The sequence below is a fragment of the Brachyistius frenatus genome, unplaced genomic scaffold (assembly GCF_029030835.1).
Source record: "Brachyistius frenatus isolate BFR_SWC_R1_liver_20210118 unplaced genomic scaffold, ASM2903083v1 Contig_235, whole genome shotgun sequence".
Classification (NCBI taxonomy): domain Eukaryota; kingdom Metazoa; phylum Chordata; class Actinopteri; family Embiotocidae; genus Brachyistius; species Brachyistius frenatus.
This window is the reverse complement of record NW_027210834.1, coordinates 1-25,558: the sequence shown is the minus strand read 5'-3', so window position 1 is coordinate 25,558 and position 25,558 is coordinate 1. Positions and strand designations below refer to the sequence as shown.

Genomic DNA, 25,558 nt, shown 5'->3' with positions numbered 1-25,558 from the left:
ACAAGCTGTATACAAGCTATATCTACTTTGACCAATAGTGACACCAAGTGGCTGCCCTGTAAACTGCACCTCCCACACCCTCGTCTAACTCCCTTCCCTTATCCCCTTACCGTCTTGTCTGGATGGTTTTCACACAACTCCCGTGCACAGGGTAAGGCAGAGTTCATAGGTCGGACATTTGCGAAGCCCACCATCAAGATGTGTGATGAGCATTACGGGCCCCCGAGGTTCCCGCCACAGCTGGAGTACTACCAGATTTACAGAGGGAACTGCATTGCTGGGGAGCTGCTGGCTGCCTTTGAGCTGCTTCAGGTAACAGATGCAACGCAACAATGTATGAATGCTTTCATGTTTGCAATCTTCTTAACTGCTACACTGTTACCTCGACCAACTGTAGACAATCATTAAAGCTTTGGCAGAAATGTCTCTAATGTCTTCTGCATGATTCCACAATACAAACAAAACAGGGATCCCCTCATAGAAAACATTTGTGTACTCGTGCCACCAACAGGGTTCATACAAAGTCTTGAAAGTTTGGAAATGCTCAAAGTTTTTTTCGTATTGTTTTTTTAATAGCAGCATGCTAGACTGTTGTTTTAATGACTGACAGCTGGCTGACTAACGTAGAATATAAAGTTCTTTCTTGTGGTCACTCGTCATTCACATCTCGATACTGGGCATCATTTGTTGATTCCTTACTCTGAAAGTTATTCAGCATTTGATAACCATGTTCAAAACAAAGTGTCAAAGTGACAATATACATTGATTAATAAAGGAATTATGTCCCCTTTATTTTTCATATTTGCATTTATAGAAATAATTTAGATGGTATTATAATTTTTGGTTGAAAAGTGATTTAATTTTAATCTCAAAAAGCTTTACGAACAACGTACAAGTGATAAAAAAATAAAAAAAAATAAATAAAAAAAAACACTCTACAAGGTTCCCTAAAAGATGTGGAGCATACACAAAAGGTCATGAAAAAATTGCCGGAAATGTTTTTGGTTTTTTGTCTCTTCAACTGTCTGTTCATGTTAAACTGAGTTTTGCTTGTTTTCCAACCTGCTTTTCCTTTTATTCCGTTGGGCTGTCTGCCCTTTACATCATCACATACTCCTGTCTTCTTCCCCCTCACCCTTTTTTTCGTGCAAAAAATGAACAATCACACTTTTATTCGGTCATGTTTCCTCTGGGACTATCCCCTTTTCACTTTGTTCTCTTTTAAATATCCATTCCCCCTGACTTTCTCCTCCTGCTGCCTACAGATACCCTTTGATGCAGAGGAGATCAGGCGAGCTCTGATCGCTGTCCATAACTTTGCTGTTCCTCAAATAAAGGTTCTCTTTTCATTCTGTCTTTTCATCCCTCTTTTTCTTACTGTTTGGGTACACTGTTCAGTCTTTGTGCTACAGTAGCTGTCTTTTTTCTCTGCCAACATGACATTAACTGTTGGACCTCTCCACACTTCTTAAACATTGTTACACCAAGCAAAAGTAGAATTGATACAAATATTAGGACAGTAGGAAATAAATCTGATAAGGCGCTCTCAGGAGTGTTTCAACCTGATTTAGTTCTCCTCTCGCCCCCCTCATTAGATCGGTCAAGGAGGGAGAGCTGACCTTCCCCCCCTCGAAGGGCCAACAGACTCCGAGCGTGGACCGATCCTCCCTGTGCCGCTGGGCATCCGACCTGTCCTGAGTCGCTACCGTATCGAGGTGAATTTTATCTCCAACTGTGACTGTGTACGCTGAGCTCCAAAGGTCCCTGTCTTATTGCAGGATTGTTTTCCCTCTGGTTCAGGTTTTGTTCTGGGGATTAAGGGACCTGAAGAGGATCAACTTGGCTCAGGTGGATCGCCCACGTGTGGACATAGAGTGTGCAGGTAGAGGTGTTCAGTCTGCCCTCATCCAGAACTACAAGAAGAATCCCAACTTCAGCACCCTGGTCAAATGGTTCGAGGTGGTGAGTGCAACTGTCCATTTGATATTCAGACCACTACGAAGCGGTATCTTTGATATTATATCTACGTCCTCGTAGTTAACGCATAACTTGAAATTCGTTCTTATTGCTTTTCTTGATTTTGACCGCAGGACCTTCCAGAGAACGAGCTCCTCCATCCGCCTCTGAACATCCGTGTGGTGGACTGCAGAGCGTTTGGCCGCTACATCCTGGTGGGGTCCCACGCAGTGAGCAGCCTGAGACGTTTCATCTACAGTGCTCCAGACAAGACCTCCAACAACTGGGCGACTGCAGGTGCTCACACTCATCTGAAGGAAGATATTCAGAAGCCTGTGTGTGTGTTTGGAGTAATGCTGTGTTTCTACTGGCAAGATACTTTATTTTGTGTACATTAGCTGTCCTTTTAAAAGGAGGACTGGCTGCTGTCGCATATGCTCTGATGATCATTTGAGGCTGAAACCCATCGACACTTTTTGTCACAATTGTCAAATTTTGTCAATTTCAAGCAGATATATTTCAAACACAAAAGGGTATTCTGCCATTAACTTTTTTGTCATTGTTGGTTTCAATTTTTCTTAAAAAGATTCTCATCAAACAGAGAGTGTTTAACCTTTTTAAAGTCAGCGGTTTAGACAATAAAAACAAAGATTTAAAAGTAGCAGCTTTAGGACTATATTTACAATCTTCAGCTCTCTGGTCTCAAAAGTGGACATTTTCTTCTTTATTAACTTTGCTGATTTCTCTGCTTCCTTTCGGCCCTGACCTCCTCTCCTCCTGTTTGTGTCTCCCCTCCATCTGTTATCTCGTCCCTCTCTGGCATGACGTGCCCGGCTGTCCTATCCTGTCCTTTCCTGCTGCCAACTGCCGTCTTTAACCTTCGGCTTCACTCCAGCTAAGCTAATGAATGGCTACATGGTCCTAACCAATGGCGGCTCCCAGCCCCGCTCCTCACCCAGCCTCTCTTCCCGCACCTTCTCTCGCCCCGCAGGTGACGTCCTCGTCAACATGGACACAGAGGCTTCGATCCGAAAGATGGACACAGTCGTCAAGTTAGACGCTGTAAGCTTTTCTCATGTACAGTAGAGCAATGCCTGCTAGTTTCCCCACTGTGTATGTTTATATACGGTATATTTAGTGAGTGTATAAATGGTGGAAGCAGAGCTGCTTTGTGTCCAGTCCTTTTTACCTGCCTCTGTACATGTGGCTCTCATACCTGCACCATCCGTTGTGTGTATTAATGCTTGTGTTGTTTTATGTGACGCCCTCTATCATAGATGTCTGATGCTGTTGTAAAAGTTGACATGGTGAGTAGTCTCCCTGTAGAAATATGCAGTGTAGTGAAGTGGCGCGTCACGATGAAATAGAACTGGAGGTACTGAGAATCACTGGAGTGTCTGTGATGTTTGAACAGACTGAAGAAGAGAGTGACAAAAAGAAGAAGAAGAAGAAAAAGAAGGGAGGAGTGGAGGAAGAGGACGAGACTGACGAGAGTGTGCTGGACTGGTGGTCCAAATATTTTGCCTCTATAGAGACAATGAAGGAGGTTTGTATATTCCACTGTCGTCTACTGTGTTTACATCTACACGTTTTAGTTAACCTAACACTTGAAATTCGATTATACTGACGCATTTTTCTTGCCTGGTTTTTCAGACGCTCCGAGCGCAGGACGCAGCTCAGGCAGAGGCAGAGGAGAGAGAGGACCTTGAGATAGCAGCAGAAGCTGCAGGTATTTAAACTCAAAGAAAACAGCAGCCTGCCAGCGTGACTCTGTGTCTGCTGCTTTGATTTCTTTTAAAGTGAAACGTCAACCGACATTGGATGTTGAGTTGTTTTTGTATTTTGCAAATGTGGACATATTTCTGACTCTTTTCAGGAATATGTTGTTTTTTTAAGTGCATGAGAGGCACTGTCTGTGCTTCCTCCTCTTCGTCGCCTTCATCCCATGGATCCATACTTCATTTGTGCTTCGAACAGATTCAAAGATGATCATATTCAGAATTGTCTTTACATCAGCTTGACTTCCCAGCTCAACAGTACAGATGAAAGTTGGCTGATACAGCTCTGCTGAATTGATCTACATCGCATTCTTCCTTTTACTTTATGATAATTAAAATAACTTATTTACAATAAGGCTGCAATCCATGCAACATAACTCTTCATTAAAGGTGCCACTTGTAGCATATGAATAGATATCTTTGTCAAACTCAGTGTCAAAATTTGGAGTAAACTATAAACACTTGAGAAGATTGGTTTGGATGCTTATGACATCGTTGTAGAGTTGAAACTACATGAACCTTTGTCCTCTGAAGTTTGGCATGACGTTACTGTCAATCTTCTCACAGACTTCTTTTCTTCTGAGGACCTCAAATCTTTTAGCGATATCATGCAACTATAGCACCTTTAAAATAAAATGTCTATTGACACATTTTCAACATTTGCTTGTTTTCCTCCTTTAAGAGTGACTTAACACCAGGCTTAAAAGCAGTGTTTTGGTTCAAAGTTCAGTGCCGAGTGTGGTTGCATCTGTAACCACACCCACCAGTGATGTCACAGTGTGCCGCAGTGCACCTGTACATCACTGCAGGAAGGTGATTTTGTTTTTTTTCAGGTGGTGTTAAATTCAGACAAACTGATTTGTGAACATTTTGATGTTTTTAGTTAGTTAGAGTTCAAGAACATTTAACTACATTTACAACATGAATTCAAGGACACTTAGTCTCCTGATAAAAAAAAAAAAGACCTGTCAGCTTTCATGTTATGTGACGCGTAGTGCTGTGTGAGACCCTGCCAACCCTCTTCATAACTCCGAACATACTTTGTCCACCTCCGCCTCCATTCACCCTTCCAATCAGATATCAAACCTGATGACCTTCTTCTGAAAGGCTCCAAGATGAGGGAAAAGAGCAAAGAGAAGAAGAGCTCCAAGGACAAGAAGAAGGGTCAGGCCGCAGACGGCGCTGAGAAACGACCAGTTAAAGCGAAAGTGGATGAGCTGATGGTGAGTGTGTCACTCACATTCAGACAAAAGTTAGCCAACACAACACTCATCCTCTTTCTGTTTGCAGGTGTACAACAAGGAGCTAGAGAGCGAGTACGGCAACTTCGAAGACTGGCTTCACACTTTCAACCTGTACAGAGGAAAGGCGGGGGATGACGACGAACACGCCCTGGATGACGACAGAATTGTGGGCAGATTCAAGGTGGGGAAACACTGCGTAAAAACGTTCACATCTCAGTCAACACTTGCCGACAGTAAATATGACCTACGGGTTTTGTTTTTTGTTTTTGTGACCCAGGGATCCCTATGTATGTACAAGCTACCTCTGTCCGAGGAGATCACAAAAGAGGCGGGATTTGATCCTAATATGGGCATGTTCCAGAGCATCCCGCATAACGATCCAATCAACGTCCTTGTTCGCATCTTTGTGGTCAGGGTGGGTGACATTCTCAATGTTTAAATATGTGCTACAATCAAAAATGATAACTACATAAATAATAAGACAAAATCAATTCTCTCCTATTTTCCTCTGTGTTTTTAGGCCACAGACCTCCATCCTGCTGATATCAATGGGAAGGCTGATCCATACGTTGTCATTAAGCTGGGCAAGTCAGAGGTCAAGGATAAAGAGAACTACATCTCCAAACAGCTCAATCCCGTGTTTGGCAAGTAAGTCAAGAGAGCGTGTGTCAGTTTGTTATCATGTGTTGGTGGTGCAGTAGAAAAGTCAGGCATATTTGTTAGTCTCATGGGAAACAGAAACAAATATTTAGCGTGATATTTTTATTCTCTGAGCTGATTTACAAGCAGCATTCAAAAGTAGGTAATGGTGTTAATTGCCAGTCTGCCAAGAAGTTTAAGTCACAATAATTAAACCAAACTGTACTCAGCAGTCTTCAGATCTGTTGTCTGTACGTTCTTATGCAACAGTATTTTGAATGAGCTCTGTTCTGTTTATTGTTAACTTGTCTGCGCTCAGATCGTTTGACATCGAGGCCACGTTTCCCATGGAGTCCATGCTAACAGTGTCTGTGTACGACTGGGATCTGGTCGGCACGGATGATTTGATTGGAGAGACGAAGATCGACTTGGAGAATCGCTTCTACAGCAAATACAGAGCCACCTGCGGCATTTCATCCAACTACTCTCTGTGAGCATTAATGTGTTTATTCTGTATATGTCCGTTATTGGTTGTGAGTGTTGTAAGGTGCAGTGTCTCCATAGGAAACTCAACATCTGCTTTAAGTACTGTGTGAAAGTCTGAGTCTTTTGTAATTTAAGTTATCCTAGTCATCTTAAAAGCCTCCTCAATTTCATTGCATTTTGTGTTTCATTTTATTTCAATAATCACCATTTTCTTAAAGACCTCTCTCTTTTTGTTATCTGTTAATGGTAGCCATGGATACAATGTTTGGCGGGACCCTATGAAGCCCAGCCAGATCCTGGCTAAACTCTGCAAGGAAAGCAAGATTGACGGACCTCAGTATGGACCAGGAGGCAAAGTCAAGGTGGCCAGTCGAATCTTTATGGGACCAACAGAGATCGACGATGAAAATGGTACCGCTGCATTTATCTCCTTCTACTGTGAAATCATATTAAAGTCTAACCTCACTATTGAACTGTCAAACTAATTGATGGCAATATAATACAATATACAAGTAATTAATGGTCTCTGATTTTAAAGAAGTGATTATAATTTATATTTACTATCATTTGTGTTGGTGTTTGCAAAAGGACTTTTAATTTTCCTCTTTTTTTTTCTTCCTTCTTGTTCCAGTTTTGTACTAAAACCAATATCCCATACATATTCAGTTACATCAACCTTTTAACTTTCTTAAAATAAATTTGGCATTGAACCATTCTGACTCAAGTATTTTTATTTTTTGCTTTCCCTTTTCTTCCCTTTACCTCTTCATTTTGCCCTTTTGTCATCGCATCGATCTCCCAGGTCTGAAGAAGCAGACCGAGGAGCATTTAGCCCTGACGGTGTTGAACCACTGGGAGGAGATCCCAAGACTTGGCTGCAAGCTCGTCCCCGAACACGTTGAGACCAGACCCCTGCTGAACCCTGACAAACCCGGGATCGAACAGGTAGGAAAGAGACACCTCGCCTAGAATCATGAAACAGTTCTGGCTGGTAATTATTGCAGCAGTTTTCTTTTTCTCAAAGGGCCGTATTGAGATGTGGGTGGACATGTTTCCAATGGATATGCCTGCCCCTGGACCTGCGATTGACATATCCCCACGGAAACCAAAGAGGTACATCCTGACTGGAGCAAAAAGACAAATATCACTCTGAAGATGATGTCATGATGATGCCAAACCACAAATCCAGTGCAAATTCAATGGGAAAGATATATATTTATTGTTTTTTTAAATGTTTTTTCAACAGATTATGTAGTTTTATCCCCAGGTTAAATTATGGTGAGTCTATTTGACTAGTTAGCTCTCTAGTAATGTCAAATATAAGTCCAACAATGTGTGTGTGTTCCTTCCTCCCCCCCTTACCAGATATGAGCTCAGGGTGATTATTTGGAATACAGACGAAGTAATACTGGAGGACGATGATTACTTCACTGGGGAAAAGTCCAGTGACATATTTGTCAGGGGGTAGGTACAGTGGGGCGGGGCCACCGAGCCTCCTCCCGTGGGTGTGAGCTGTGTGTGGATTTTTTTCTTTTTTCTTTTTGCAGTTAACCGTTTTTTTTGTTGTTGTTTTGTTTCCATTTTTTCTGTGTGCGTGTTTGTGTCGTTTGTCTCTGTGTTTGTGGCGTCTCTCCTGTCTGTCTGTCGTCCTTTCTCTCTTCTCTGGTCAATGCTCTGCTGATGTCTAGCTTTGAGCTTCGTGTTGTTATTTGGAACACTGATGACGTAATTCTAGAGGACGATGCTTTCATGACAGGAGAGAAGATGTCTGACATCTATGTCAGGGGGTAAACACACGATTCCATCGCATGGCTCGTACAAATACCCTTTTTTCCTGCTCCTGAATCCCTCGAATCATTTCTTCTTGTTTTAACTCTTCGTCCAGCACGTCACCTCGCTTGTCTCAAACTCTCCCATTAGCACGCTGAAAACAAATGCCGAATGAAAAATTTGCACTGTGAGGACCAAACCACATGAATGACTTGAGTATTGATTGTAGATCTGTCAAATTTCAGAGACATCTGTCAGTCTACTTTTAGCTTATGTAGCCACATTTCAATTGCATCAAGATGGATACACATAACTAATATTAATAGCCAATATTGAACTATATCACAAATATATTGTATATATTCTCGACATTGGTGTCTGTGTTGACCGATAACAAAAAAATGTGGCACAGAAATGACAAAGATATGTTTCAGATAACAGCAACAGAGTCTTCATTACATTATTTGTCCACTGGAGAGCAGTTTATTTTTCATTTGTAAAATATCTTACCTACCACGTGTATTATCGTGGTCACAACTCTTAAACTCCAAAAAAGTTCTCATTTCATTTTTTGCAACATAAATTAATATTAGTTTCACTCTGTGGAGTCGTAAAAATGTTTTAATTGATATTGTGAACATGGTCCAACTAATACTTTTTCTATGAGCTTCAAAACAGAAACACCGAGTTTAAGTAGCTATTAAGCTACAAAGATCAATTTAGTAAGGTGAGCTGTCTATTTGGGTTAATCACTATAAAAGGAGCCCTTTCACAAAATATGTTTGTTAAAAAATTTTTTTTAAAAGATTTCAAACTGTTCTATATCAATATTGGTATCAACCACAAAAAGCACTGTTTTGTTCAGACTTTAATTCACACAGCTGAAACACCAGAAAGATGAGATGGACTTTTTCCCACAGCTGCACAACTGCTGTACATTTTGTGTGAGGTTTTGTGGTTTGGTCCTGTGCTGCAGGCGCTCCTGGACATTACCAAAAAATAATGACTTTCCACAAATTTCCAATAAAAAAAAAAAAAATCTTGCATGAAAGTGCACTTTTCTGTACACTCATCAAGCACTTTATTAGAAGCAGCATACTGATACTGGATAGGGCCTTCATTTGCCCTCAAAACAGCCTCAGTTCTTTACGGCATGGATCCTACAAGATGTTGGAAATATTACTAAGTGACATGATTACATCCCATAATTCTTTGAAGATTTGTCGCCTGCAAATTCATGCTGCAAATCTCCTATTCTGCTAAATCCCAAAATTGTTCACCATTACTTCACTGGCAGCTTCGGCTCCTGACACCCAGCAGGTTGTGTCCACGGATTCATGCTGTTTCATCCAAATTGTGAGCCTCCCATTTGGAGCCTTGTTAGAAATGCAGATTCATCAAACCCGTCTTCAACTGTCCAGTTTTTGTGAGCCTGCACTTACTGCAGTGCCTGATATCTGTTATTGGCTAACGTGTCTCATCAACAAGGCGTTTCCATCAGCAGATCTGCTGCTCATTGGATGTTGTTTTCTTTTTTACATCATTCTGAGTAAACTGTAGAGACTGTTGTGCATGAAAACCGTCAGCAGTTTCAGACTCGGATAACAACATTTTATGCTTTTCACTGCTGTCGCATGATTGGCTGATTGGATAACTGTGTAAACAGACAGGTGTACAGTTGTTCCTAATAAAATGCTCGGTGATTGTATGCATGCCTGGTTGACATGACTCCAATGTTCTTATTAACATTGTTATTTTGCAGCCTGGATTCAACCTCTAATGTACCACATATTGGTTCCTCTTCACTCCTGCCTATCTTCACCAGAATCATTTTTCTCTCAACTGATGTGGTATCACCTGTGGATGGGTCACCTCCGGACTTTACTGTAACAAACAGGATGCCATCCTCAAACAACCCTGAACACAGAATGACGAAGTGCTTTAGAAAGGAAGATCACTTTTACTCCAGATTTCTGTAGCTGACCGGACTGTCCCGGAGTGAGAGGGAAGAAAGGAGAACTGGGGTTGTTTCAGATGGATCCAGTGTTGTCATACAGTAGAGATAATTCAGTTGTTGGGTCACATGAGATCAGGCACGTTTTCTTTCCTTTAGTTAAAACTCCCCAACGCCCTCTCTCAAATTATACCAGTTTATGCATCTCAGTTACCAAATCTTTTTTGGGGGACTCTTCTGTATTTGCCAAGTAGTTTTAGGCTGCTAATATGTAATGTAATGAATTTTAACGATGCATTTTGAGAACTGAGAGTGCAGCTTCTTCCCTGCTACCCCTGACTTATGAAGCCAGCCTCGCTCCGCTGTTAATGAAACCGCAACAGAATAATCCTGAGCTTTGATCCTCTATTCGCAATCTGCATCAAGGATAAACTTTTTTCAAACTAATATTTTGGATAAATTTGGCCAGTGACACTTCTGCAAGCTTTATGTGTGCATGGCTTTGTAAATAGTGTGAAGCTCCAACAGCAAATCAGATTTTTATGGGTCACCCAACAGACATTTAACATTGTCATACACGCATGAATGTAAATCTGATTTGCTTTTGGGGAGCCACATTATGTGTTTTGATTTTGACCTACTCGCATCATCTCTCTTGTTAGCAGACTGGTATATTTAACATGTCCTATGCTCTTGTTTAAATTACTCCAAATTGTTAGAAAGTAACTGACAGACAATTGTAATTTCCTGTCAGACCTTATAAGTGCATGACAAAATCTATGAGCTCATCACATCATTAATGATCCCAGAGATCAGCCTAACTCTGATCTCTGTGACCGTTTCCGTAGATGGCTGAAAGGGCAGCAGGAGGACAAACAGGACACTGACGTGCACTACCACTCCCTGACCGGTGAGGGCAACTTCAACTGGCGCTTCGTCTACCCCTTTGATTACCTCATGGCCGAGGAGAAGATCGTCATCTCTAAGAAAGAGTCCATGTTCTCCTGGGATGAGACTGAATACAAAATCCCTCCTCGTCTCACAATGCAGGTCTGGGATGCAGACCACTTCTCTGCTGATGACTTTCTGGGTGAGAACTGAGAAATTATTGTTTTTTGTTCTCTTTGATCTTTTGGGGCTGTAAGACATACTTGAGCTTGTTACGTCAAATCTTATTGTTTGAGGAATCATTTTAGTCTTTTGCTCAAAATTGTGAGTTGCTGATCTGAACAGACTGAAATATGTCAGATGATTATGAAACTTTGTACAAAAATTCATGTTCCCCAGTGGATGAACCTCACCTGACTTTGCCTTTGGCCAACTAATAGGTCAACACTTCTGTCTTTTAGTTAAATGCCTCAACAACTATTGCCAAGAAATGTGGTACCTGAAGGATTGTTTTTAATAACTGATGATCCTTTGACATTTCCATTTCTATCACATGAAATCTCAGTTTGTCCAACATTTTGGTTTATGCAGATGCTTACACAACAAACAACAATTCCATCAGCATCAGCTGTACTTTGTGTTTTGTGCTAATTAGCCGTTAGCTTTCTAACTATGGTAATAAATATACGCATCTGCAGGTCAGCACATTGACATTTGGCTTTGAACTACAGCCTCACAAAGATGTTGGTATAATTTGTCATAATCCAGTCATGGTGTCTTCTGTTTTACCAAATTCACCAGGAAATAGCTGGTTTTAATTCAAATGTATTTTTGGTTCATTGTCCTGTTTAGTGGCCTGCTCCTGGCCCAGTCACCCATTCATTTGACCTCAGTCATTACAAGAGGCTTACAGCCCTCACTGTCTGACCACTTTTGCTATCACCACTCCCAGGTGCAATCGAGCTGGACCTGAACCGGTTCCCTCGCGGCGCCAAGACGGCCAAGCAGTGCTCTCTTGACATGATCCGAAATGAACTGCCCACTATTTCCATCTTCAAACAGAAGAGGGTCAAAGGATGGTGGCCGTTTGTCGCCCGTGATGAGAACGATGAGATGGAGCTCACGGTGAGACAGTCTTGAAATGCTGGGCATCGCAGCATGAGCAGAGTCATGACTGCAGTCTGGGAAATATGTATCTCAAAATCACTTCAAAATGTTAGATCGCCACCTTAAAGGGGGAAAATGATGAAGGAAAATCAGCAGTATCAAGGAAAACACAAGTCCATAAAAGTACAATAAAAGCGAGAAAGTGAAAGAACAAAATACAGGGCAGTTCAAAAAGCTTCAGAGGGAGCTTGTTGCAAAAAGTAAGGTATTTCACAGTACTTATTTTGTGGTCAAAAGGTGACTTTTTCTTTTCTAATTTGCATGTTATTGATGTCCTTACAGGGTAAGGTTGAGGCTGAGCTTCACCTGGTGACAGCAGAAGAGGCAGAGAAAAGTCCTGTTGGTCTGGGACGAAATGAGCCGGATCCTCTGGAGAAACCAAAGTAAGATATCAACATGTTGCATTTAGGGAGAATATAGCAACTTACAAACAAACTCACTGGTTTCACAGTTGGACACACACACGGGTCCCTTTAACTTTCTCGTTGGGAAAATCATTCTTACAATGCAAAAAGCAGTTAAAAATCATCAGCATCAAAACATAGAGACGCAAATCATGACCAAACATGTATGTAATCTTACAAAGATGTGATTTGGTCATGTTTTCTGAAACTTCAGCGCTGCTTTCTGCACTGTAAAAGATCACTGTTACACTTGTTTCTCCTCCTACCATCTCTTCAACTGTCTCCCTGTCTCTCCCTTCCCCTCGTCCTTTCCCTTTTTTGTGTGCATGTGATTCTTTTTCTCCTTCCCCTGTCTCCCTCTATTTGCCTCATCTACATTCCTTCCCTCCCTCTTTCTCTCCCTTCTTCCACAAAGTCGCCCGGACACCAGTCTTATGTGGTTTCTGGGCCCTCTGAAGTCCATTCGTTACTTCATCTGGCACAACTACCGCTGGCTGATCCTGAAGGCCCTGGGGCTGATACTGCTGCTGCTCATGCTGGGCCTCTTCCTCTACTCATTCCCTGGTTACCTGGTCAAGAAGATGCTGGGGGCCTGACGCGCTGGTAGCCTCCGACCCCCTCCTCACTGTCTCTGCTTCTCTTTTTGCCCCCTTTTTCCTCCTGGATTCTTATGTCTTAACTACAACTCCTCCTCCTCTGTCCTGCCAAACACTTTCTTTATTTTCTCTGTTTTCCTTCACTATCTTAGAAGTAGAATAGTCGTTGTGTCCCTTTGTTCTATCTTGTCTCGTTCCTTTATGCCACCAAGTTTCATAAGTCATCTCGTATGTGACCAACTGTTTGGTTTGGAAAGGAGGAGGCACATTTTTAAGTAGAGGTGAACAACTGCAGTGTTCACTGCATATAAGATGGATAGTAGAGATGGGAACGATTTGTATGTTAATTAATTTACAATATAACATCATCTCATGATGATTTTTACACTCGGTTCAGTTTTTAAACATGTCACTTGTCAGGGTTAGTCTAAGGGTTCGGCTTAACTCGTGTCTATTTACACATCAGAAAATGTGTCATTGTGATAGCTCTGATATCAGCTGGTATTCTGCAATAGCACTTCAAGAAACCCTTTTATCGAGTTCATTCCAGATTTTACCAAATATAGAAGAAGCTACCGTTTTGGTTCATGAAATGAGACGTAGCAGCATCGAGTAAAGTGACTTTGGGTTCCAAAAATGATCACTTTGATGCCGTATTATGTTTCATTGTTGATATAAAAACAAAGCACTTAAATAAATACTGACTACATTTATAATTTCACAACAATATAAAAATTCTTATGGGTCATATCATGTCTTGAATGCCAGTTTCATTACTCATAGCAGCTTTAAATAGGACTTAAAACAGGGACACTAGTGTGTCTGTAAAGGTGGTGACATGAAGTAAATCAGAAGTTGAATAAACGTTGTATTAAACTAAAATAGCTTTAAAAACATGTTGGTCAATCATCCATCCATCCATCCATTCATTTTTATGAACATACCCATTTCTACATATGGGAAAACTTCCACTGTGCGATGTGTTTTTGTGAAATATAGTTTTGATAGAAATGTGGATCGTGAGCATGCTGTTGTCCACATGGCTTACTAACCACTAATGCCAGGTTTTCTTCCTGTCTTTTACTCCTCCCATCTTTCACCCTATTTCTTTCTCTATCCACCCCTTCTCACGCTTCCTTCCACCTGCATGCCCTCCTCACCATTCCTTTACTTTCTCCTCTAAAACCTCCATCTGTTCCATCCAGTCGCCCAGACACCACCTTCCTGTGGTTCCTGAGTCCGCTGAAAGCCATCCGCTACCTGGTGTGCAACCGCTACAAGTGGCTGATCATCAAGATCGTGTTGGCCCTGCTGCTGCTCATCATGCTGGGCCTCTTCCTCTACAGCATGCCGGGCTACCTTGTCAAGAAGCTGCTGGGGGCCTGAGTCACTGTTGGGAGGACGGGGAAAGGGTGGGGTGACCGGCCGTAAAGATGGAAGGGTAGACGGATGAGTGAATGGGCGGAGACACATGGAAGGTGCTGGCTCACCCACAAGACGGGAAGCAAAACCAGGTCCGATTGCATTACTTTCTCCTCTCCAGTCCATCCTGATCTTCATAATCAGCCTTCCACCTTAGCACTGAGGAGAAGAGCAGACACCATCTGATGTGACTGTTTCCCCTCCAATCCACTGCAGAACGGCTTCTAACCAATCTGCCACAAACCTAACAAACATAACGCGCAGTATCTGGACTCCATCCTTGAACTGACTAAACAAAGTAACCCCTGATCTCACTCACACTTCTTCTTCTCCAGCAATGTTATACGACAGTGAATGTTTATTTGTTTCTGTATACGTCTTTTCATGTACTCATGAGGACAAATCAGCGTGTCGGGTTAGTGGTCACACGATTGCATGGAATATTCACTTCAAGTGATGACACATGATCTCCCGTTACTGCTACAGCGTCTGCTCCTGATTTAGGTTGTTAGGGAACAAATGACCGATATTTTTGGTAACACATTTACCCTGCCCCCCCCCCCCCATTTAGGATTTGTAAGCACTATATAAACATTTGTTAACTAGTTTGTTAAATATTATAATGTAATTATAGACAGATTGAAGGTCATTTTAATTGATTAACAATTATAACTTCTCCTATGAAGATATAATATTATTACAGCTATGTTTCTTTATATTGTCATTCATTGTGTTTTATACATCAGCCTCCACCTTTCAGTCCCCACAGGAAGTGTTACAGTCGTTGAAAAATAAATTACAAATATTTATATTTGCATTATAGTGTGTTATAAACCATTCATGAAGTGCTTATAGAGTGCCAATAAATGTCAGATGGGGGGTTAATGCAAAGTGTTACCTTTTTTCAAATGTTATAACTCTTGCGGTCTTTGCACACTTATATAAGAATATTAATGAAGAAACTAAAAAAAAGTCTATTTTCCTAATACAATTCAATGAGACAGAGAACAAGATGACTACAAAATGAAACAAATACTTATTAAACATGTCCTGGGGTTTAGTTCAACTGCATTGTTCAATATTTAATCTTCTTGAATCAAAGCAACCAAACCAGATTTGGGTCAGTGTTCGCAAATCCTTTTAATTTTTCTGTTTTTATAATTAAACTGTGGACAGTTCAGCTGATTCTCTCAGGATGTCTTGTGCTCAGTCAGTATTCTCGTGTTTTTGTGTAATTGTGTAATTGCTCTTCAGTCCACTGTCCTGTGCTGTAATCCGTACTGAGAAAAACACTCGCAGGAGAAAGAAACAGAATATTATTTGTGAATATCCTTTGACCAGGTCTTATTTAAAAGTCCTCAAAACTACTAAACACGTAAAGGTTGTCACCAAAACAGGCTTATGTGTTAATATGCATGCATCATTGTGATAACTGACCGGAGAGGTCATGTGTGTTGGCATGACTTTGTCTTTCCAGCTCGACACAAACCAAATCACCACCCTTGTTGTCTTTAACATTATAGTTAATATAAAGATGATTTCGAGGGACTATGATCAAAGTGCACTTGAACAGAGCTGCGAAAAGGGTTTGAGGTTGCTTCTGAAAATGATCTAACCCTGCCTCCATATTAGATGGCATTGTGTGTGGTGTCCGTTACCCCCTTCAATGTTGACTGCAGTTGACCTCATATGTTACAGTCTTTGTTTGTGAATCTGCGTTTTACCGATTACAGTTATTGTTTGCACTAAACTAAACTTGCCTGTTTTTACAATGAATTTGTGTATTTATATTTATGTGTTGAATTGTGTGCAATATTTGTTTTTGTTTGTTTTGACAATTTGAAATAAACTGAATTCCATGACTACATGTTTAGAATCATTAAAGCAGCTAGAAATGGTCATTTTACAATGACAATAGGTCACATGACTACTTGTATGTATCAGGGGTCACAGATAATTATCACATGACGCAATGGAGCTTTAGAGTGTTTTACAGCTCATTGTTTTGGTTTCTAGGCTCACTGCTTTTGTTTTGGTTGACTCTCATCGCTGCATTATTTTCAGCAAAAACCTCTGTGGACTTCTTGCTCAGCACCAAAAACAGACCACAGTAATGACTAGGAGATCCAGGAGAGCATTTAGCAGTTATGGGTCAGTTATTTCTTTCAGAAGTTAGCAGAGACCAAAACGGAGCTAAAAGAAGAGTGAGTATTTGACTTAGATTCACCATATGCAGAACTACAAATAAATGCTAATGTTGCTCCATATCTGCAGGGTGTGTAAGTACAGTTTGCAAACAAATTTGCTTCATCTGCATCAAAGACTGATGTCACTGTTGTGTCCAGATCGTTCCACTTCACAGAACATTAGTTTCAGTGAGCCTCACGTTATTATCTAACTGAGTTAGCTCTTTGAAACAATGGCTGACCAGTTTGATTTCTGAATGTCTCTGCAGTCGTCCCAACACCAGCGTGTCGTGGTTGCTGAGCCCGGTGAGGACGCTGTGTATCCTGACCTGGAGGCACTACAAGCTGCACTGTGTGCTGCTGCTGGCTGCTGTGTTGGCTCTGGTCTTCGTGGCGCTGCTCTTCTTCTCTGTGCCCTCAGAGCTCAGCCACCAGCTCTTTAATGCTGCTGGGTAGAAGCACCAATCACACACATCCCCTGTCTGTCTCAGTGCTGTTTTCTATACACTGTGTACTGCACAGGAACTGTTATATATCTAGAGCAGCTGCACTGTATTTTTCATTTAGGGTAGTCAAAAAAGGATCCAGTATCACATTGTATAACAAGAGCATTATTTTTTAAATGAACATAAAGGCTTTCACAAAATACTCCACATACATAGTGTCTGAGTCCACGCTGAAATGTGTAAGACAGACCTCCAGGACTGTATTCTGATTGCTTATTTTTGTCAATTCAGGGAAAAGCAGTTCTAAAATTCAAAGATATTTAACTTACTATTAAATATGACAAAAAAAAAAGCAGAAAATATTTACATTGAAAAACCTTTATCAGCAGACTTGTGTAAATTACAGTACATTGTCATGACATTTTCTACACTGTTATTGGAAAACATTCTCAAACGTTGTGTTTTTCTGTTGCAGCTGCATCCGCAACTCAGTGTTCTTCTCCTTCAGATCCTCAATCTTAGAGACAATGTCAGCTACTTCTGTCAAGACCGACCTGGAAACACACACACATACAAATCAGTCACTTGATGCAGCTGGATGGCTGCTTTGTGTGTGTATTACTCACAGGTGTTCCTCTAGCTTGCGCTCTGCTGCATCCCACAATTTGAGTGTGTCCTCAGAGATGATGTTTGCCATGCTCTCCCAGTAGGCCTTGTCCACTGAGGTATTCTGGGATGCTAAATAATCGTGTCTGGACCGGTGGTGGACTGAGCTCTCCCTTACAAAGCACCAGGAACACACAAACATCAGATGCCCGTGATGAAACACAGGAAAATGTCTTTTTTTTCTCAGATGCCGGGATTAACAGTGATTTGAGGTTTTATATATCAGACAGAACAATCCAACAGTTAATCAGGGATTATTCAGGAGACACTATGTGGTCTTACCTGGACCTCCTGATTTGCTCGAGGAAACTTTTTAGAGCAGGCAGGACATGGTTCGGGTGGATGAGTTCGGAGATCATTGTACTCTCCACTACGTCTGCCATGCCACTGGACCCAGCACAAACTTCCTGCAGGCGGACAAAGCACTAATAGAAGATGCAGAAGAGTAACTGTCGAATCAAAGAAAGCTGTATTTAAGTACAAGCTGAAGTTCAAACCTCTTCACCTTAGTCTGCTGTCTCTGCTGCTGTTTGTACTTTAATAAGAATTCAACCAGCTCGGGTAAATCCTCGTCTTCAAGGCCCAGAGACTGGAAGAGAAAACAACATGTCCGGTTGTTACCCCGTGGAGTCCAGCGATACAGTGATGTATGTCAGACACACAGGTCCAGGTAAAGACTGCATTTGTGCGAGAAGATAGGAGAAAAATGACTGAACATGAACTCACACAGAGGGTAGAAGCCACCTTCACATCGGCCTGTTCTTTAATCTCCAGGGGAGCCAGCAGTTTCAGGAGTTTACCCTCCATCAGGAAGCCCTGAGATAAGACGAAGAGACGGTTTTTTGTCTGAAGATGCTTGTTGTGCTTCCAACTTCACATTATTGCTATGTTGTGCTGCTGTAACTGATACTGTGTGATTGCAATTGTCATTTTTCAGAGAGGGAAGCTTCACTGCACAGATTTTTTTTTTTAATAAATGTGTCTGCTTCTACTGCACAAACATTCTGTATGTAACAACTGCAGTCTGCAGGAAGGCCGTTTCAGGTCACCACTTAAACGCTGCCAATTTCCACATCAAAAAACATCCATTAAATTCAGTCAGTCACAGCTCCACTACTGTGATGACAAAATGAACAACTGTGGGCTCCTTGGATAAAACACACTTGGGACAATTTTTAATTACAATAAGTATCCTTGTCCCATTCAAGAGGCCAGAGTCCGATTTTAAAAATTAAAAAATTGATATTAAAATATGAGACATGGCCTGGTCCCAGTGCATGGTGAGATGAGAGCAAAAGACAAAGAATAGTACAATATTTTGAGAAATGCACTTTTGCTCTTCTCAAGAGTGAGATGTGAAGGCTGATATCACTTCATGTGTGCATATTAAATAGAGGCTGTTAGTGTAGCTTAGCGTAAAGCAGGGTTATTCGATACGTTGGGTTTTACATTTTCTATAACCCGCAGCAAGGCATTTATGTGATATGATAAATAAAACTAAGGTATAAATCTCTGAGCTACTTTAAGATATCTGAACCACAGACAAGGATGGAAGCAAATGTGACATCTCATAAATGATCTTTGTGGTGTAGGCATGGCGACAGTGTTACAGTACGTGCTGGAATTGACTGCGAGGGGATTACCTGTGCCACACCTGTGAAACACAGACTTATGTTAACAAAACTTTGTTAGTTCAGGTATTTATTTACTTTGCCTGCTGCACTTCAGGAAAGAAGGGGAAACTTCTAGCCTGGCTCTGGCAGAAGGTTAAAAAAAACAAAAAACAATCCATCTATGAGTACCACAAAAGTTCTTTAGTAAATTTAACAATAATCTTTTATCATTTTAAATGTTAAATGAAAATCTGTGCTGGAAAGCGTATTTCCAAAAATATCCTCTAACATGTCTTCTTATGTTATTAATTCGATGTGTCTGTTTGTTACAATAAAAACATATTTTTAATCATCTAAAATATTGTACAGTTCTTGTCCTGTCCTACAAAAGCATCTGTTTAAGGAGCTGTCGCTGTACGTGAACATGAATGTTGTCGTGGTTTCTGACCGCTTCATCACACAGCAGCTCCATCGCTTGCTTCAGTTCTTTCATGGACAACTTCCCTTCCTCCACCTCTGCTCCGCTCTCACTCTGCTCCGCTGTCGCTTCTATGTACACTTCCATGTCTGTGCTCTTCATGTCAGCCTCCAGGCTCGGCCCGGCTGAGACGTCCACCGTCTCCTGGCTGCACTGCCTCGGGGCCTGTTTCTGAGGCTGGGTGGGGCCAGAGACCTCCATGAAGGCCATAGGAGGCCACTTCCAGGCTAAACCAAGGTGCTTGCAGATCCGTGAGTCAATATCCAAAACCTTCATGACTAGTTGCTTCACCTTTTCGTCCTGCATCAACCACACCTTCTCAAATTGTCTGTTATCAGTGAGTACTAAGTGCCTGCATGAAGTGGAGATGTGGTGGAGGTGAACAAAAAGGAGGAAAAAAAGCTTCAGGTAAAAGAAGTAAGTCTACATTACAGTACGTCAGTAATACCTTGAATTAAATCATTATGACTCACTTGACTTGCTTCTGCAGGCGTTCATATTGCTGGATGGAGCATTTGTGGACCTCAGATAAATACTGGCTCCTCTCCATAAATTCTTTCTCTTGTGCAGCACACATGACTTTTAGGGATTTCATTTCTGTCTGCAGACTGAAATACAAAGGCATCAGCTTAACTGTACACTGTGTGTTGTGTGTTTGTGTGAGAGAAACTGAACTACCTGATGATCTTCTTCCTATTTTGGGCAATGGTCGTTTCATCTACTGCCTTCTGATTCCTTTGGTATTTGTCTCTTAGGCTCTTGAGCATTTCGGTGCCTTTGCATAGTTCCCGATCTCTCTGCAGAGGCTGCAAATGCAAGTACGGGACTTAGAAAGACTTTTTTTTTGACAAGCAGTAAACACTTATAAAAATCCTTGGTAACACAATCACTATTGCCGTAAACGTTATTTCTGTTTTCTGAGTCAGTTCTCTACCATTTCAGTTGAATTAATTATTAATTATTTGTACAAACCTGAAGCCTTGCATCGTTTTGTCTCTCGGTGGATATGTGCTTGTTGGTACTGTCCAACATCACGTTGTGAATGTTTTCTTCATTTTCCTCCACTTTCCTCTTCCTTTCCATCAATCTCTCGGGCTAAAAAACAGATTAAATATCAGTAGAGGGTACAGAGTTTATATATATATCAGAAGAAATTAATGAAAAGTTTGAGTCTGCATTTGTGCCTGTGTTGTTTATTTTTCATGTAATTAATCCTGACCTCTTTTTCCCTAAGTTCCTGCAGGAGTTGGTCCCATTTGGTCTTTTCTTTCGTGAGAAAGATTTCGATTTCCTGCACATGAGATTTCTGCCAACAACACCAGTGCAATCATTAGAGACAAAAACAATAACACAAACAAGAATAAATGTCTACAACCCCTCTAAATCTGTGAGGCACAGTGGTGCTTCGAGCTTAATGCTTCAGTAACATACTGATTTGCAGCTGTAAAATCCTTCATCTTAGTTTAATGTGTTCTGCAATAATAAATGTTTGCCTGAGAACTTGCAGTTAACTCAAAGTAAAGCTGAAGTAATGGAATGGGATTAGTGTCGCAGGCCTTTTGTCATAAACCGAAGTGTGGGATAAAGATTTGATCTGATCACACCGCTAAAAATGCTGAGAAGTTAACCCTCGTGTTGTCCTCGGGTCAAAATGACCCGCAGCTGTGTTCAACCAAGTTCTATTTTATTTCTATATTTTTGAGGATTTTTTGGGGTTTAAAGAAACCCTCACAGCATCCTTGTCACCAATGATCCCAAAAATATGAAAATATAGAAATAAAATAGAACTTGGTTGAACACAGCTGCGGGTCATTTTGACCCAAGGACAACACGAGGGTTAAGGATGATCAAAGTGATTACAATTTATCCTGACGGGGACCAGAATGTTTCTACCAAATTCAACAGAAATGCATTAAATTAAGCTTATGTGTAAGTTCAACAAGGAAGATCTGTGCCCTCACGTTTCATCTTTATTCTTCTCAGGGTCAACGTGTCCCTTTCCCGCTGCTCCATGTTCGTCACTTTACTTACCCGGTGAACTTTCTCCCAGTGTCTTTAAGCCAATCAGTTTCTTGTCCCTGTTCGTTAAATATTTTCATAATTCTGTCATTCTGCCTTTCAGACTTCTTGATGTACAACTCTCCTCCTCCCCACCACCACCTCATCCTTCTCGTTTTCCAAGGAGCCTCAACTAAAGTTAACATCTCCGCTCTCCCCTCCTCTCAACCAGTCGAGGCAGATGGTCGCACACCTCGGAGCCATGTTCTGTTTTCCGACAGCAGGCTCTGTCTGAGGTTTTCTTCCTCTTCAAAAGGAGTTTTACCTTCCGGCTGTCACTCGTGATAATTGTTGGGTTCCTCTCTATAATGTTATGAGGTTCTGTTCTGTATTTGGTGCCCAAAGATATCTCATGTTGTGATTTGGCGCTATATAAATAAAATAGAAATCTACTGACTTTGCTCCACCACCTCCAGCTTCGAGGCTCCCGGGGGTCCTGTCTTATCGCCTACCTTCATTTGGGGCTTTGCTCTATGAAGTGGCCTCCTCGTCTTCAAAGTCTAATCTCCAAAAAATGAATTACTGTCATCCATCCTTTATCTATGTCTATAGGCTGAAGCCTATCCCGGCTGACTTTTGGGGAAGGCAGGGTACACCCAGCCAACACAGAAAGACAAACATTCTCAGGATCTCTCCTCAGGGAAAGTGTTCACGCTCACCCAAAACCCTAAATGTCAACTTCATGGAGGCACTAGAAGGAAAATCATGAGAAGTAATTACTCTACACTCTCTGTGGGTCGTGAATGACTGCACAAACGCTTACGGCAGTCCATCTGATGGCTGTTGAGATATTCAGATTGTTTCAGATGTTCAGCCTGAGAACAAAGTGGTGGACTGACAAGCCAAGAAAGAGCCGTGCTGCCAGCCAAAAGGTTATGGGATGTGAAGGTAATCAAGAAACTAATTATATATCTTGTTACTTACTGATTTAGTAAACCCTATCCTTCTGATTCCCCTCTACAACGAGATCTGGTCCTACCGTTCTCTGGGCCATGTCGTCCCTGAAGGTCTTTGTAATGCGCTTCATCTGGTCCTCCATCCTTTCATCCATCCAGTCCAGCTCCTCAGTGTTCTTCCTTAAGTTCTCCACATAGCGATCGTTTGCTGACTTGAGTTCCTGTTCAGCACAATGCAGAGAGTAATCAAAGTTATCATGGCAAACAAGATGAAACCAAATTATTATGTATATATACACACACACACACTTATTACTAACGTAACAGCTACAGAGAGTTACCTGTTGCAGGTCATTTATTAGTTTTTTCTTGTCTTCTATAAGAGCATCACACAGCTGCCTTTGGCAGTTCAGGACTTCCTGCCTTTCCTCAGGGTTCGACTTCTCTTCAACTATTGACCACCCTCCCATGATCTCCTCAAGTTTCTCCTGTCTGGACTTTGCATCATTCTCCAGTCGCTCTTTTCTGTGTAAAAAGGAACAAGGATGGTGCCGTTTCTTATTACTGAAGTAGGTATTTAAAACGGCACAGGGGTTGAGTTAGGACACTGAATATAAAGTTTAAAAGAATCACCTAATTCTGCGGGTTTCCTCCAACTCTGTCCTTCGGATTAAATCTCTGGCTTTCGCTGCACTTTTCATGTTGGTCAACTCTCTGTGCACCTCGGTTATAATCTGAGAGGTGATTAGGGGATTAAATTCGTGTCGTAATAATACAACAAAATCTCCCAAGAATCAATGAAAAGGTAATACATTTAAAGTGATTAAAATAAAGTGAAAGCAAAAAAAACAAAAAAAAACTGCTTTTATTTATTATTGTTTGTATTCTGGCTCGATTGAAAGATGGGAAACGAAATCATAATGATTTGATCATTTCATTGAAATTAGAGCAGAAACTGTCTTGGAAGCAGATAAAAAAGAAAACCTTTTTCCCATCCTCTCCTTCCTCCTCCTCTCCTCCCTCCTCTTCCTCCTCCTCTTCTTCATGAGTTCGGCTCTGGTCCTTGAACGCTTCATTGTCCTCCACTTTGGGTTCTTCTTCATCCTTCTCAGTGGAAACCCGAGACGCGTTATGTTCACCACTGTATTTAGGAAAATACAAAACATAAAACAAAAACTACAGCGCATGAATCCTTGTGAATTTAGAGAGACATTAATATATTTCTATCGTCACTGAAGTTACTCTTGAAAGTTGTTCAGCTTGAACAGCCTCAGGTTACGTTAGTTAGCTCCAGCAAGCTAACTGAGCTATAACGAGGTTACCCGGTCTCAGCCTCTTGATTTTCGGACAACACGGAGGGTTCAAGCGCCTCTCTTGGATCCTTTGCAGCTTCTTCCATGTGCAAGTTACTGACAGAAATCTCGAAGTTCTGTAGTGATGAAGATTAAACGAAGTAGCTCCGTGTCGCGGATGGCAGGATCGTACCGAGACGCGGTCCGTGGTTTGTACACGTTGCTATGGTAACGGAGCCAACGGAGAGCAACGGGTGTTGCGTTCACGTACCGCCGTAAACTAGCATTTAAGATGAGTAATATACAGGACTTGATCAAACCCATTATTTTAACGACGAAAATAACCAATAAATATCAAGTTTGCGGTAGATGTTATGTTCTTTATGTCACGTATCAGTCCATGTATTTACATGAATTGATGGGGGGGGATGATAGTCAGTGACAACATGGGAAATATATGCCTTTTTTTTTTCCATTCCAAAAATCTAAATTATGTAAGGCCACATGTTGTCTGTTATGGTGTCTAAAATATGAAGAAAACGTCAAATTATAGCTGCAAACAAACTGCTATACTAGCACAGTGGTGAGTGCTGCTGTCTCACAGTGAGAAGGTCATGGGTTCAATGCCAGCTTGAGCTACATCCAAAACTTGAAAAGTCATGTCGAAAATATGAAAAAAAGTCAAACTTTTGATATTACTCAGGGTCATAGTTGAGAGGGTCCTGAACGGGAATCCAGTCAAAGTTTTGCGCCAGCTATTACGGATTATTTTTAATGAATATTTTAAATTAGGAAATTTCAATGTCAAAATGCAAAAAAAGTGAAATTTGCCTTTGATTTTCTCAGTAACTGTAAGGTATAAACTCTTGATATAAAGTTGGGTCAAAGTCAGGACGGACTTTAACAGGAATCCACTCAATGTTTAATGCCACCTATTCAGGATTTTGTTTTATTCATGTTCAAATGACGGACAAAACACGTTTTGACAATAAAAAATGTCCCTATAAATTCCTTTCCACTGTAGTATCTCGTCCAAAACATGGGAAAAAAGTCATACTATATCATTTTGTCCAAAATAAGAACAAAAAAGTCACATTATAGCAAGTCGTCCAAAACATGAAAAGTCATACTATAGCATGTCGAAAATATGAAAAAAAGTCAAACTTTTGATATTACTCAGGATCATAGTTGAGAGGCTCCTGAACGGGAATCCAGTCAAAGTTTTGCGCCAGCTATTACGGATTATTTTTAATGAATATTTTAAATTAGGAAATTTCAATGTCAAAATGCAAAAAAAGTGAAATTTGCCTTTGATTTTCTCAGTAACTGTAAGGTATAAACTCTTGATATAAAGTTGGGTCAAAGTCAGGACGGACTTTAACAGGAATCCACTCAATGTTTAATGCCACCTATTCAGGATTTTGTTTTATTCATGTTCAAATGACGGACAAAACACGTTTTGACAATAAAAAATGTCCCTATAAATTCCTTTCCACTGTAGTATCTCGTCCAAAACATGGGAAAAAAGTCATACTATAGCATTTTGTCCAAAATAAGAACAAAAAAGTCACATTATAGCAAGTCGTCCAAAACATGAAAAGTCATACTATAGCATGTCG

The 25,558-nt window shown here is 41.0% G+C and overlaps 2 protein-coding genes across 11 annotated transcripts in view; one reads left to right on the top strand and one right to left on the bottom strand.

Moving 5' to 3' along the window:
- otofa (otoferlin a) overlaps window positions 1-14,771 on the top strand; it is a 72,741-nt gene extending 57,970 nt beyond the window's left edge. For 2 of the 9 annotated variants that reach the window (XM_069720134.1, XM_069720131.1), the window contains exons 26-48: window positions 151-312; window positions 1,266-1,337; window positions 1,596-1,715; window positions 1,801-1,962; window positions 2,091-2,253; window positions 2,852-3,018; window positions 3,234-3,263; window positions 3,371-3,502; window positions 3,610-3,685; window positions 4,812-4,957; window positions 5,025-5,159; window positions 5,256-5,393; window positions 5,499-5,626; window positions 5,937-6,107; window positions 6,354-6,514; window positions 6,906-7,048; window positions 7,128-7,216; window positions 7,469-7,567; window positions 10,676-10,917; window positions 11,668-11,840; window positions 12,165-12,265; window positions 12,702-12,889; window positions 14,088-14,169. In XM_069720134.1, coding sequence (XP_069576235.1) covers window positions 151-312; window positions 1,266-1,337; window positions 1,596-1,715; window positions 1,801-1,962; window positions 2,091-2,253; window positions 2,852-3,018; window positions 3,234-3,263; window positions 3,371-3,502; window positions 3,610-3,685; window positions 4,812-4,957; window positions 5,025-5,159; window positions 5,256-5,393; window positions 5,499-5,626; window positions 5,937-6,107; window positions 6,354-6,514; window positions 6,906-7,048; window positions 7,128-7,216; window positions 7,469-7,567; window positions 10,676-10,917; window positions 11,668-11,840; window positions 12,165-12,265; window positions 12,702-12,882 — 2,991 coding nt within the window. In that variant the 3' untranslated portion in view covers window positions 12,883-12,889; window positions 14,088-14,169. Of the gene's footprint in view, window positions 1-150; window positions 313-1,265; window positions 1,338-1,595; window positions 1,716-1,800; window positions 1,963-2,090; window positions 2,254-2,851; window positions 3,019-3,233; window positions 3,264-3,370; window positions 3,503-3,609; window positions 3,686-4,811; window positions 4,958-5,024; window positions 5,160-5,255; window positions 5,394-5,498; window positions 5,627-5,936; window positions 6,108-6,353; window positions 6,515-6,905; window positions 7,049-7,127; window positions 7,217-7,468; window positions 7,568-7,791; window positions 7,891-10,675; window positions 10,918-11,667; window positions 11,841-12,164; window positions 12,266-12,701; window positions 12,890-14,087 lie in introns of all 9 variants that reach the window. The other 7 variants (XM_069720136.1, XM_069720133.1, XM_069720132.1 and 4 more) reach the window with 7 other exon arrangements.
- A 2,524-nt stretch (window positions 14,772-17,295) lies between these two features.
- On the bottom strand, window positions 17,296-24,260 carry drc1 (dynein regulatory complex subunit 1 homolog (Chlamydomonas)). 2 transcript variants are annotated; one of them, XM_069720161.1, is made up of 15 exons: window positions 23,970-24,260; window positions 23,632-23,788; window positions 23,281-23,381; window positions 22,989-23,172; window positions 22,731-22,868; window positions 20,913-20,999; window positions 20,666-20,788; window positions 20,372-20,499; window positions 20,167-20,301; window positions 19,664-20,045; window positions 18,329-18,418; window positions 18,108-18,191; window positions 17,885-18,027; window positions 17,563-17,715; window positions 17,296-17,490 (listed from the first exon to the last, which is right to left on the bottom strand). In XM_069720161.1, the coding sequence occupies exons 1-15, from the start codon at window positions 24,044-24,046 to the stop codon at window positions 17,370-17,372; spliced, it is 2,103 nt and encodes a 700-aa protein (XP_069576262.1). In that variant the 5' UTR covers window positions 24,047-24,260; the 3' UTR covers window positions 17,296-17,369. The 2 variants fall into 2 exon arrangements, with proteins under 2 accessions (XP_069576262.1, XP_069576263.1); XM_069720162.1 differs by having other exon boundaries at window positions 17,885-18,009; window positions 23,970-24,255.
- Window positions 24,261-25,558: the final 1,298 nt, after the last annotated feature.

Excerpts from the sequence above, each read along its gene's own strand:
- drc1 (XM_069720161.1), bottom strand. The coding sequence starts at position 24,046 with ATGGAAGAAGCTGCAAAGGATCCAAGAGAGGCGCTTGAACCCTCCGTG. Across the intron at positions 18,192-18,328 it reads AGGTGGCTTCTACCCTCTGT|TCTCTGGGCCTTGAAGACGA; the intron begins GTGAGTTCATGT and ends TTTCTCTTCCAG. Across the intron at positions 17,491-17,562 it reads CGCAAGCTAGAGGAACACCT|GTCGGTCTTGACAGAAGTAG; the intron begins GTGAGTAATACA and ends GTGTGTTTCCAG.